General features: G+C 59.6%; 1 protein-coding gene across 2 annotated transcripts; it reads left to right on the plus strand.

The window, feature by feature from the left end:
• Window positions 1–266: 266 nt before the first annotated feature.
• On the plus strand, window positions 267–12,089 carry MYL10 (myosin light chain 10). Of its 2 annotated transcripts, XM_043915597.1 has the most exons (7): window positions 267–293; window positions 3,395–3,487; window positions 3,962–4,037; window positions 4,804–4,908; window positions 8,863–8,941; window positions 11,517–11,565; window positions 11,827–12,037. In XM_043915597.1, exons 1-7 carry the CDS (start codon window positions 291–293, stop codon window positions 11,923–11,925), a joined length of 504 nt encoding a protein of 167 aa, XP_043771532.1. In that variant the 5' UTR covers window positions 267–290; the 3' UTR covers window positions 11,926–12,037. The 2 variants fall into 2 exon arrangements, with proteins under 2 accessions (XP_043771532.1, XP_043771533.1); XM_043915598.1 differs by lacking the exons at window positions 267–293; window positions 3,395–3,487 and having other exon boundaries at window positions 3,883–4,037; window positions 11,858–12,089.
• The last annotated feature ends 358 nt before the right edge of the window (window positions 12,090–12,447 follow it).

The raw sequence follows: 12,447 nt of genomic DNA on the forward strand, positions 1-12,447 counted from the left end.
CAGGCCTCAACTTACTGTGTGTCCTCAGCCAGGAGCCCCTTCCTGGGCCTTGGGCCCTTGGCTGCAGAGATCCGGTTGGCCCCCCACTGGTAGAGATCCTTGTGGCTCAGACGGTCTCCGGAACCCACAATCCCACCCACTCTGAATGGCCCCAGACAGGTGCCTGGCAGGGCTGCCCCCACTGTGTCCTTCGTCACCTTCCAAACTGTTGTCCGTCCCCGGAGCACTATTTAAAGAGCCGTCGCCGAGCTCCCCCGGCGCTGCCGCAGCTCGAGGGAACCCTCCAGACCATGGTAGGCTGGCGCTGCCCTGCCTGCTGACCCTGACCTCATCCTGTGACCTTGACTTCATTTGTGATTCTGACCTTCACCTCATTGCCTGAACTCACCCTGACCTTGACCTTGTCCCTCTCACTGACATCCTTGACCTTGATGTTGTGTTCGGTCCTGACCTCTTCTTCTCCCTTGATGTGATCCTTGCTCCCGGCCAGTCCATCCATGGGGGTCCTGACTGGGGTCTCTGCTTTCCTGGACTCGGTGGGGCCTGCTGCTGAGGTGAAAGGTGGGGATGTGAGGAAGAGGAGGGTGGAGGGGGCCAGGGTGGGTCAGGTTCAGAGGTTTCAGGACAGAAGAGGGGCTCTGAACATGCTTCCTAGTGGGGGTTGGGGTCGCTGCTCTAGGACAGCTGTTCTAGGCACCAGTCCTATGGAGCCTGGCATGGGGGCTGCTGGCCTTGCTGCGGGGTCCGTCAGGCCATGTGGGGACTGCCCTGCCGCCCGCCCCTTGTCCCTGGGCTCCAGCCACTTGGGGCTCCTTGTGGGCCTTCAGTGGGGCTGGCCTTTCATGCCTCCGTTTCACATGTTCTCATCAGTCCTTTTTGACCTGAAAATGCTAACTCAGCCAAGCCTCAGTCTGAAAGTCACCCCCTCCGGGAGGTCTGCCCTGAGTACCCAGCGGAACAGCGGCTTCTCTGAGATCTCAGCATCTTCCCTCCCTCCATCACCCTCTACCGATTGTCTGTCTCCCAGCTGGACCGTGAGCTCCTTGGGTACAAGAACCGGGCCTGATTCAGTTCCAGGTCCCTGGGCCTGGGCCCCTGGGTCAGCAGGTACCTGATAAATGTCCAGATGCTCTGAAAGTGAAAGTCTCTCAGTCATGTCTGACTCTTTGAGACCCCATGGACTGTAGCCTGCCAGACTCCTCTGTCCATGGAATTCTCCAGGCCATAATAATGGAGTGGGTAGCTGTTCCCTTCTCCAGGGAATCTTTCCAACCCAGGGATCGAACCCAGGTCTCCTGCATTGCTGGTGGATTCTTCACCATCTGAGCCACCAGGGAAGCCCAAGAATACTGGTGTGGGTAGCCAATCCCTTCTCCAGGGGAACTTCCCAGCTCAGGAATCAAATGATTCCTGCATGGCAGGCTGATTCTTTACCTGCTGAGCTACCAGGGAAACTGCCCAGATGCTCTGAGGGAGGCGTAATATCCATTTATAAAGGAGACTCAGGGCAGAAAACTGATTTTCTTAATATCACAGAGGCTGTGAGCAGCAAAGCAGGGATTAGAACTCAGGTCTGGGTGACCCACCTTCTGCTCTGAGATATTCCCTTCTGAAACACACTATAAAAGGGAATTTCTAAGATAGCTGGGCTGGAAGGGGGGTTCCAGCTAGGAGATCAGAAGGCCGATCAGGGCCCTGGGTCTGTTTTGCCTGTTCAGTAGCAGAAAAACAACCCCTTCCTTCCTTTCAGGGTTCTAGAACAGGGTCTGGCACACAGTAGGGTGACGTTTCCCCAGATGACACGAAAGGCTGGGGAGAGACGGGGCAGGGCATGCCGTGGCCGAGGGGGGAGGTCTGAGGAGAGCGAGGGCAGAATATCCCCCCCAGACGGAAGTGATCGCTTTTATTAATCAGAAGGAAATGTATCTGTAATTATGTGAGATGAATTCTGCAGGGAGGTTCTTTTCTTTATGATGTCTGAAGGGATTTATAAATATTACAGGGGTTTTACGGCATCAGAACGTCCTGGCTGCCCCTGCCAGCCCCCTTTCAAAGGATTAGTGGAGACAAAGGACCCAGTAAAAGCTAATTATAAGTCAGCCAGGCGCTGCGGCTCCTCAAGTGAGCCCGGGGACCCAGGGAGATGGGGGTGGGGGTGGGGACGTAGGGTGGGGGGACTGGAATGAGCTAGGGGAGGAAGGGGGGACCACACAGGCACGGAGGCAGGTACCAGTGAAGCCCGTGCTCCGGGGTGGGGTAGCAGGGGCTGGACACAGAGGGTGGTACAGGCCAGGATGGAGTGGGCGTGGGGGTTCTGTGAGGGCCCCCCTTCCACCTCCCCCTTTTTTGTGAAGCCCTGGCTGTCCTTTCCCCCATCATGAGCTGAGTCTGGGGCTCCTTTGCACATGGGGCCCTAGTGATGGCTGCTGAGGGAAAGGTTCCACGGCGGGCTTCGGGGACAGAGAGCAAAGGCCCAAGAGTGGACTCTCCGGCACCATGACATCGAGAGAAACACGTGGAGACAGGAAGTCTGGCCAGACATCCTCCACGAGGATGGTCACCTGCTCTACCCGCTGCCCTAAGACAGGCCCTGAGCTCTGGGGCAGTAGTTTCCAAACCAGCCCCCACTTGGAGCCAGACCCTGGGTAGGGGTAGTCAGCTCACCACTCCCTTCAATGGGACAGACCCAGGGAGGTGTGGCAAGACAGCGTGCTCTGGGCTACGGGGGCATGGAAGCCCAAGACCGGGGGGGAGGGGAGGTGGGGACCGCGGGAGCTCTTAGTTGGCCTTGGGTTGAGGTTGATCAGGAAAGGCTTCTCGGAGGCGGTGGTGGAGGAGTTGGGCCTGAAGGATGAAGCTACTTGCTGATGGAAGGCAGGGAAGGCGCCCCAGGTAGTGGGAAGGTCAGAAGCAAATGATGGGAAAGCAGGGTATGCAGAGCAGGTGTGGGGGACCCAGGTTGGGGGAGGGATGCTCTGGGAGTGGGGCAAGGGACAGACCTTGTGGGACCGAGGGACCTGGGAGTTACCCTGAACACTGGGGAGGGTGGCAGGAAAGGAGGGGCCCCCCACGTGGGGGCTGGTGCTAGAAAAGACACCCTTCTCTGCTCCACATGCCGGGTGCTGACCACCTGCTTTCTGGAGTCGGGGGCGGGGGGCGGGGTGGGAAGTGGCAGGGTGACCCTGCAGGGTGGGTGCTCTGCAGGCTCCTTGCCAGGGGCTGGGAAATGCCCTGCTTCTCTGCAAGGCTTCATGAGGAGCCTGGTGTCTCTGCTGGGGTCCTGCCAGGGGTGGGGGGCAGGGTCGTTCAGGAGACTGGACCTGAGGGTTGGGTGCCACAATGGGGTACCTCCCGACAAAAGGGCTTCTGCAAAGCCTCACCTGGAACCTCACAGGCACCCAGAAGGGCCCGGAAGAAAGTGGAAGGAGGAGCCAGCTCCAATGTCTTCTCCATGTTCGATCAGTCCCAGATCCAGGAGTTTAAAGAGGTCAGTCAACTGCCCCTGGGGCTTTGGGAGGTTACTGGGTCGCATGGAAAGCCTTTAGGTGTGGGGTCAGCCCTCAGTCCCTGGGGGGTGGTGATGTCACTCTTAGAGGCTGCCAGGCTGCAGCTTAGCTCCCCGAGAAGTGATGAGCTGTCCTCAGGCAGCCCCGCCCCCCTCTATCCCTGAGTCTTTGCTGTGTGACCTCCAGCAAGCCTTTCCTCTCTCCGCGCCTCGGTTTCACTCTCTGTAAAATGGGCATGAAATGAGGGATGGGCAGGAAGCCGCAGGGGGTGCTGGTGCACAGTAGGAGCCCAGCTCCAGTTGGCCATCACTCTCATGACCGGATGCCAGACGGCCTCCATTGAGGTCGCCGAGATAACAGTGGGCGGGAGGACAGCCCCTGGCAGGGAGCAGGGGCCTCTGGGGAGCGGCTGGGGCAGGAGGGTGGGTGGCTGCTCAGTGCCGTGTCTCTGCCAGGCCTTCACCATCATGGACCAGAACCGGGACGGCTTCATCGACAAGGAGGACCTGAGGGACACCTTTGCTGCCCTGGGTGGGTGACCGGCAGCCGGAGGCCTGGGGCTTGGGGCGGAGCCGAGTCCAGGCCTTTCAGAAAGAATGGGTGGCTGCGGGCAGGTCAGGGTGGCTGGTGCAGGGGGTGTGAGGGGCTGGTGTGCTCTGGGGGCTCCCAGGAGGGGCAGACTCTGCCTGGAAGGCCAAGGGAGGACTCCTCAGTGTTAGAGGAGGACTGGCCAGGGGAGGGAGGTGGGTATTTCAGGGACAGGAGTGGCCCCTGCAGCGGCCTGGAGTGGGAGGGTGGGGGAGGAGTCAGCAGGGCAGTGGGGGTTGGGGGGCATGCTGGGGGGGAGGAAGAGGCTGGAGACACTCAGAGGTGGGACTCAGGGAATCCCAGAGTCCTCACCTCTAGGCAGCCAGTGGGTCCCTCCTACAGCAAGTGAGCCCCCGGGACCCGGGTCTTCCACTCCAATGTGCCACAGCTTCTTTGGGCCTCAGTTGCCTCATCTGTAAAATGGGGATAACCACCAACTTGCTCTCACTTCCAGGGAGGCTGAGGTGGTGGCAGGGGGATGGTGAGGCTGGAGGCAGCCCATGGCTAAATGTGCCCCCATCCTGAGGCTCCCCCCACCAAAAGGTGGGCAGGGCCTTAGGGCTGAGTGGAGGGATGGGAGAGACAGTAGGGCTGGGAGATTCTACAAGATGCTGGGGTCCTGAGCTCTGGGCTCCTGGGCTGCCTGCAGGCAGGGTCCCCTCTGACCCTCACTGTATGTGTGGGTATCTCCACCCTTCCCCTCTCCCAGGCCGCATCAATGTAAAGAACGAGGAGCTGGAGGCCATGGTGAAGGAGGCCCCTGGGCCCATCAACTTCACCGTCTTCCTGACCATGTTTGGGGAGAAGCTGAAGGGTGAGTGAGGCCCCAGGGGGAAGGGCAGTCCGAGGAGGGGATGGGTGAGTGGGCATGGATAGGTGGGGTCCCGTGTGCCCACGTGCCCTGCACCGACGCACACCCAGCTGGGGGCATGGTGTGGCTCCGGACACCAACACCTGGGTGCACACACCAGATCCCGCCTCTACAGCACAGAGCGGGGTAATTGCCATGACTCCCGATTTGTGGGACTGTGAGGGGCCCAGGGGGACAGTTAGCAAGAAAGCCCTTTGCCCACCCTCAGGACAGCGCCCCCACCCTGGTCTCACCTTCCTGGCCCTGGATTCATCTTGCGTGCTCTGTCTTACCACCTGCGGCCGACAGGAGGTGGTGGTACTGGGGGCGGGTGGGCTAGGGGTCCTGGAAGCTGCCGTGGCCGCCCCCCAGCCCTGCCCTGGGAAGGCTGTGCTTCTCTGGGGAAGGATTCATAGGTGAGGAGGCCGAGGCTCAGATGGGTCACACACCTGCCCAGGTGTCCCAGCATCGAAGTGGCAGGAATGGAGCCCTGACCCATCTCCAGCTCTAACCACTGCACTCCCCTGAGATGTGGCATCAGGCCTGGGCTGGGATTCCATGGTCAGAAGGAAGGGCCAGCCAGGGCTGGGGCTGCCCTCAGGGGTAGGTCTTATCATCATCCCACGCTCAGGCTGTCCGTGCCTGATACCCTCCCTGGGCCTCAGCTCCATCTGGGTTTAAGCCCTGGCCTCCTTGGATTTCCCCGGTGGTCCAGTGGTTAGGACCCTGCCCTTCCAAGGGGCGCAGGTTTGATCCTTGGTTGGGGCACTAGGATCCCACACACTCTGTGTGTGGCATGGCCAAAAAATTGTAAACATGTTTTTTAATTATAGAAAAAAAGAAGACCTGGCCCCCCACTGACCCTTAGGGTGACCTTGGGCAAGGTTTATCTGCTCTTTGCACCGTGGTTTCCTGCCTGTAAGACAGGGTTTGTGTTAGTTTCCTGAGGCCGCTGAAACAAATGATGACAAACTTGATGGCTCAAAAAACCAGCCAAGTGTTCCCTCAGTTCTGGAATCTGGAAGTCCAAAATCTGACAGGTCGGGCTCCATTGAGCAGCTCCAGGAGAGAACGCCTTCCTGTTCTTTTTCGGCTTCCGGTGGCCACTTTGCTCTCATCTCTGCCTCAGGGGGTCACACCGCCCCCTCCTCTTCTGTCTGTTTCCCTCCGTCTCACTCTCGTAAGGACACTTGTCACTGGCTTTACGGCCCATCTAGATGAACCAGAATGGTCACTCCATCTTCAGACCCTTTCTTTACATCTGCAAAGGCCCTTTTTCCAAGAGACATTTCCAGGTTCTTGGCATGAGGACCTGGGGGCCCACTGCTGAACCCACGGCCACTTGGTGCTGTCCAGTCGACAGAGAAGCGCCACTGGGCCCCCCTCTGGCCAGCTGTGAGGGGTTATTCCTGGGACCACGGCTACCTTCTTGAGGGGCGCAGGAGTCCAGGGGGCAGGGCTGGGGGCCCAGTCCCAGGGAAAGACGTGCGTGACTCCAGCCAGTGACTTCAAAGTGAGTCCCGGAACGCGTGTCGGCCTGTGACTGAGCTGAGAGCTCTGACCCCAGACTGCACCTTTTTCTCATTTTCACAGGGGCGCCGCGGCTGGGGCTCCAGCTGAGCCTGTCATGCAAGCTTGGCTGAGCCTGCGGTAGGGACAGGGGCTGGGGGGCTGGGCAGGCACCGCCTCGTCCCTCTGACTGGGATGAGGACACTTTGCCACGAAGTGACCAGGGGAGGCGGCCTCTCTGCCACCCACTGGATGAGGTTTGCAGTCGGCAGAGTGGAGGCCCTCACTGAGAGGAAGGGGGGGAAGGGCTGGGAGGTGGTAAATGTCCAGCCACAGGGCCTGAGCCCAGGGCAGAGAGTTCACATACAGCTGGTCCTCGGAAAGGCGGGCTAGAGCCAGTCTGCCCCAGCAGAGAGGCCCCTCCAGAGACCCAGGGAGGTGGAGACCACACAGCAGGCCCCTCACCACAAGCCCTTGGCCAGCCCCTCCTCCTGCAAGGCCAGGCTCTGACGGACCCTAGGCTCAGCCTCTGGCCTGGGCACGCTGGCTTTCTGTCACCCTGCCTAGGGGAGGCCCACATCTCTGCTTCCAGGAGCTCCCAGGCCACCAGGCCAGCACTAAACCCAGCCCAGTCACTCAGGGCCAGTCTCAGAAATGTTGAGAGACTCAGACATTGTCCTGTCCTGGATGATCTAAAGGGAGACACAGACAGCCCTGACCCAGTCTGATGGGGGAGACATGGATGACCTGACCCAGTCTGATGGGGGAGACCTGGATGACCTGACCCAGTCTGATGGGGGAGACCTGGATGACCTGACCCAGTCTGATGGGGGAAACCTGGATGGCCCTGACCCAATCTGATGGGGGAGACATGGATGACCTGACCCAGTCTGATGGGGGAGACATGGATGGCCTGACCCGGTCTGATGGGGGACACACGGATGACCTGACCCGGTCTGATGGGGTACACGGATGACCTGATCCAGTCTGATGAGGGAGACACAGATGACCTGATCTGGTCTGATGGGGGAGACACGGATGACCTGATCCGGTCTGATGGGAGAGACACGGATGACCTGACCCAGTCTGATGGGGGAGACATGGATGACCTGACCCAGTCTGGTCAGGGAGACACGGATGACCTGACCCAGTCTGAGAATCAGGAACACAAAGGGGCAGAACAAACGGGGGGACTTTGGAGGTTCAGACAGTTGCCTTCAAACCCTTCCTCCCCTTATAGCTGCAGACCTCAGGCCAGCAACAGAACCTATCTGAGCCTCAGTGTCCTCTTTGACAAACTGGAGACATCAATATCTACCACGTGTGGTGTGTTGGGGTTCCACAGGGTTAAATGGTGAAGCTGCAGGATGGACTTGGCACAGAGTACTCAGATGTGTTTGTGGCCATGATTGAGTAATGTTTGGCAAGCCCTTTACCATTAATGACACGTTATCTTAACCAGCCCTGGGAGGCAGGCAGCAAACCCCACCTTGGTCTCCATCTCACTGATGACACAGCTGAGTCTTAAGCAGGAAGGGGACAGCCCTTGGCCCACAGTGAGCAGGGAGGGCAGTGTGATAGAGGGGAAACAGCTCCAGGTGAGGGTTATCAGATCACCCGCGGCCATTCACACAGTCCCTGAGACCTTGGGTGAGACGCTTCCTCCCTCTGGGCCTCAGTTTTCCCATCTGTACCACCAGGGGGCTGGGTATTCAATCCCATTGTGTTAGCAGAACCGCGTCTTCTATGACATCTTTCCCCAAAGCCCACACTATAAACGTGATAAAACTGGAACTGCTCTGGTTGCGCTCTGCCTCTCCCAGTCCCCCACCTCCACCCCACCCACCCTGTTGGCCCACCTGCCCCTCCTCTGGCCTAAATAACCTAGCAGACCCCTCCAATGTTGCTGCCGGAGCCTACAGCCCCCAGATAGGAGCTCTTTCTCCTTTACCCGCAGCCTAATCACTGGGCATCAGTTGTGAGAACTTGGGCAAGTCACTTAGCCTCTCTGAGCCTCAGTTTCTTCATCTGTAAAATGGGGCCAGTGGTCAGGAGGGTTAAGCAGGCAGTAAATGCCTAGCAAATGAACTTGGGCAAACTCCCGGAGAGAGTGAGAGATAGTGAGGCGTGCTGCAGTCCATGGGGTTGCAAAGAGTCAGACACAACTGAGTGACTGAACAACAAATGCCTAGCTGGGGACTCCACGTACAACTGTGCAAGCTGATTGGTTCTCAGTGCAGAGTCCTTGGCTGTTACTATTCCTTGGTTCTCAGAAAACTCTCTTCTCTCTGGTCTCACTGTGGACCAGAAGCTGGGGAAGAAGCTCCCTGAACCCTTGGCCTCTAAGGGACCCTGGGACCCAGTGCCAACCGCTGTCTGTCCTCTTTATTCTGTGTGTGCTGCTTCTAGGGACGGACCCCGAGGAGACCATTCTCCACGCCTTCAAGGTGTTCGACACTGAAGGGAAAGGTTTCGTCAAGGCTGATTTGTAAGTTCCTCCGCCTTCTGTTTTGGTTGTTGTCTTCCCGGAGGCTCAGGGGACAGATGGACTGGGGTAGGGATATGGGGGTGATGGCCCAGTCTCCTCTCCTGCCCAGAACTCAGGTAGGTTCCGGCCAGGAGCCAGGAGGCCACTGCCCTGCCCAGTTCAGCCATCCCTCATCTCTCTTCTGCTTCCTGGGCCTCCGGGGTCTCCGTTTGTGGGGAAGTGTGCCGGGAATGTGGAGTCCCCAGGGGAGGACTTCCCAGTGGCGAGGGAAGAAGGGGTGGTGGTAGAAGTGGGCCCTGAAGGATGACTGAGGATCGCCATGGCTGGAGCAGAGAACATTCTAGATGCAGGAACACACAGAGAGAAGAGCCAGGACTCAGCCTGTTTAGGAGCGGGCTGTCTGGGGGGAGGGCTGGGTGGGGGGGAGGGGAGACTGAGGACAGAGAGGTAGGCAGGGCCCGTCTGGGGCAGCCCTGGACCCTGGGCGTCAGGGGGCGGGGGCGGGGCAGGGGGCGGGGCGGCGGCGGGGCATGGGAGAGCCTAAGAAGGAGTTAGGCGGGAGCAACAGGGAGGCCAGCCTGGAGGAGGAGAAAAGAGGGTTGCAGCTACGCAAGGGTCTTGGCTGACAGGGATGGAAGGAGGGGAGCGGCTGGGTGAATGAAATACAAGAGGCCAGCACGGATGGAATCCAGGGTGTTGGGAGAGGAATGGGCCTGATGTTAGCTCGAGCGGAGGCGGGGATGGAGGCGGAGCCATGGGAAGGACCCAGCTCCGCTGGGGCTGCAGAGAGCGCGAGGAGACCATCGTGGGCAGCTGTCCGGCTGCCGCTGGGCTGGCGTCCTTGAACGTGGGAGCAATGATCCGATGCTTGCCGTGCCTGGGAGCCTCAGCCCGGCGCGAGCACGGGGCCAAGAGCCAAGACTTGCGGGCAAAGCGGCCGGGCAGACACACTGCCCAGGGGCTGAGACGCTGAGCCGACTTCTGAGCCGACCTCTGGGCCGTCCCTTCAGGCCTCCACGGCCTCCGTGGGCCTGTGGGTGGCCCTGGGCAGGCAAGATTTCTTCCTCAGTCACAGGCTTCCTGACCAATTACCAGGTTGCTTCAGGCGTCGGCTAGAGGCTAATTTTGCTTTCTATTAGCCTCAGCACGTGATGGAGGTGGGGCGGGAGAAGGCAGGGGAGCAGGGAGGAAGCGGGGGACAATGTATTGTCCCCCAAACATTCTTGCAGTCCTCCCGTCCCCCTTAAGTTTTGAGTCACACTCTCCTCAGGGGTGGGGGAGGTATTCCCGAGGGCTTCTCCAGGCTGCAGTCCTCCCGTTCACCCAGCCCTCAGCGTCCAGGTTCCCACCCCCATCTTGGAGACCTCGGGGAGGCACTGGGGGTACCCCCTGGAGTGGGCTCCACCCACCCCTCTCCTGGCACCCACCTTCACTCCCAGAGCAGTCAGGGCTGGGAGGAACCCTTGGGGGACCCCGTTTTGGGACCTGAAGCCGCCACCCCCAGGCTATGGGACCCGAAAGACATGGCTGCCCGCCAGGCAGACCACAGAGAAGGCTCTGGTTGAGACAGAGTCTGTGAAAAGTCCCCGGCGTGCAGAGCTGGAAACTGTGACTGTCCTGTAGTAACATAAATAATGGAAAATGTGCGTCGGTCCTCAGGCGGGCCGAGGCTGTGGCATCGCGGGGCACGCGGATCCTCGAAGCCCAGGTCACCCCTCTGGCCCCGCCCCGCGCACCGCGGCCCCGCCCCCCCACGCCGAGCTCCTGGGGGCGCCAGGCCCTTCCCCACAGCTTCAAACATCCCACCTCGGGCCACTTCTCCAGTCCCTCGGGCAGGCCTGACCCACCGCGGGCAGCTGCTCTCCCTGACCACTCAGGGGGACAGGCCCCCCACCACTGCAAATCAGTACCCCCTCCTGAAGCTCTCTGCAAAAAGGGGCATGAAAGTGCTCACTTCCCAGAGCTGGGAGGAGCAAAGGAGACCTGGGCAGGCCCAGGAAGACACTGAGCTGGGTAACCTTCCCGCCTCTTGGCTGAGTGCAAGCACCATCACGCTCCAAAGCACCTTACAGATGTCAGCAAAAACCACAAGCTGAAGAAGTAGCATGTCTAGAACCAGGGCAAAGAGGCTCTCCTCTGTAACCTGGGAAGATCCCCTGGAGGAGGAAATGGCAACCAACCGGCTCCAGTATTCTTGCCTGGAGAATCCCATGGACAGAGGAGACTGGCGGGCTAGACGGTCCATAGGGCCGCAAAGAGTCAGACACGATGCAGCAACCGCACACACAGTCTGTACCTAGAGCGTGCACAGTGCAACGTCGGAGTGGCCACCACAGTCCTGTTGGGGCCCCCAGGTTATTTCACTGGGCCCTCCCCTGATGCAAAGAGGAGAGCCCAGGTTACAGAGGAAGCTGTGAGCTGAAGTGGTCGCCTGAGGCCACACGGCCAGCTGGGGGCGCAGGGCTGGGCCCGGCTGGTGTCCTGCTGGGCCATCCCCCTCAGGGTCTGTGTGTCCACACACAGAGCGGTCCTTTCCCTCCTTCCCTGAACGTGACCCTTTCTCTCCCTTGAGCAGCATCAAAGAGAAGCTCATGACGCAGGCAGACCGGTTCAGTGAGGAGGAGGTAAGCGCAAGCTTTTCAGGGCACCTGCCGACCAAGCGTTCCTGGGAAGCGCTCTGTCTTCAGGGGTCTGCTGACGTGGTTTCCCCCTGACTCCTTGGAAGGGAACCAGGATGGGGGGGGAGGGGAGGCTGCTGGCCTGGCCTTAGTGCCCCGCCACATCTGCTAAAAGGAGAGTGACATTCTGCCTGACGCCCTTGGGTGACCCCTGGCTCTGTCCCCCACTTGGCCCTGGTCCAGGCTGACTCCCAGCCCCCTCCCCAGGTCAAGCAGATGTTTGCCGCTTTCCCGCCAGATGTGTGTGGCAATCTGGACTACCGGAACCTGTGTTACGTCATCACGCATGGCGAAGAGAAGGACTAGACGAGACCGCGGACCCTCCCCCCCTCCAAACCCCCCACCCATTCAGAGGCAGCAAATACTGGGAGACGGGAGGGGTGGCCTTTGAGGAGCCCCAGCGGCCAATGTGTGCGAAGAGAAGACTCCCTGGCTTGTGGGTCAGGGGCAAAAGCAAGAATAAATAATGCTAACAAGGTCTGAGTTCTCGTGATTAATGCTCCGGTTGGGGAGAAAGCGAAACATTCCTATGCTGTTGGTTTTTCCAAAACTTTTTACTTCCTGGCTTTGCTCAAATGTTCCTGATGAGCTGATGTTTAGAACTAATTGACAGTTTTAATGATCCCCAGCTGGGGCACGGGACACTGCCTTCATTTATGAAGCTTTTACTGAGCACCTAGTGCGTGCCAGCCCTGGTACCAGTCCTGGAGACACAGAGAGGAGCCAGCCCTGTCCCGGGGTGGGAAGATTGTGCAGTGAGGAGGACAAGAATTGGGGTGGGAACACAGTGGGGAGGAGGTGGGACTGGGCCAGCAGAGACCTGGCAGC

This window comes from Cervus elaphus, chromosome 10 (genome assembly GCF_910594005.1).
Source record: "Cervus elaphus chromosome 10, mCerEla1.1, whole genome shotgun sequence".
NCBI lineage: Eukaryota > Metazoa > Chordata > Mammalia > Artiodactyla > Cervidae > Cervus > Cervus elaphus.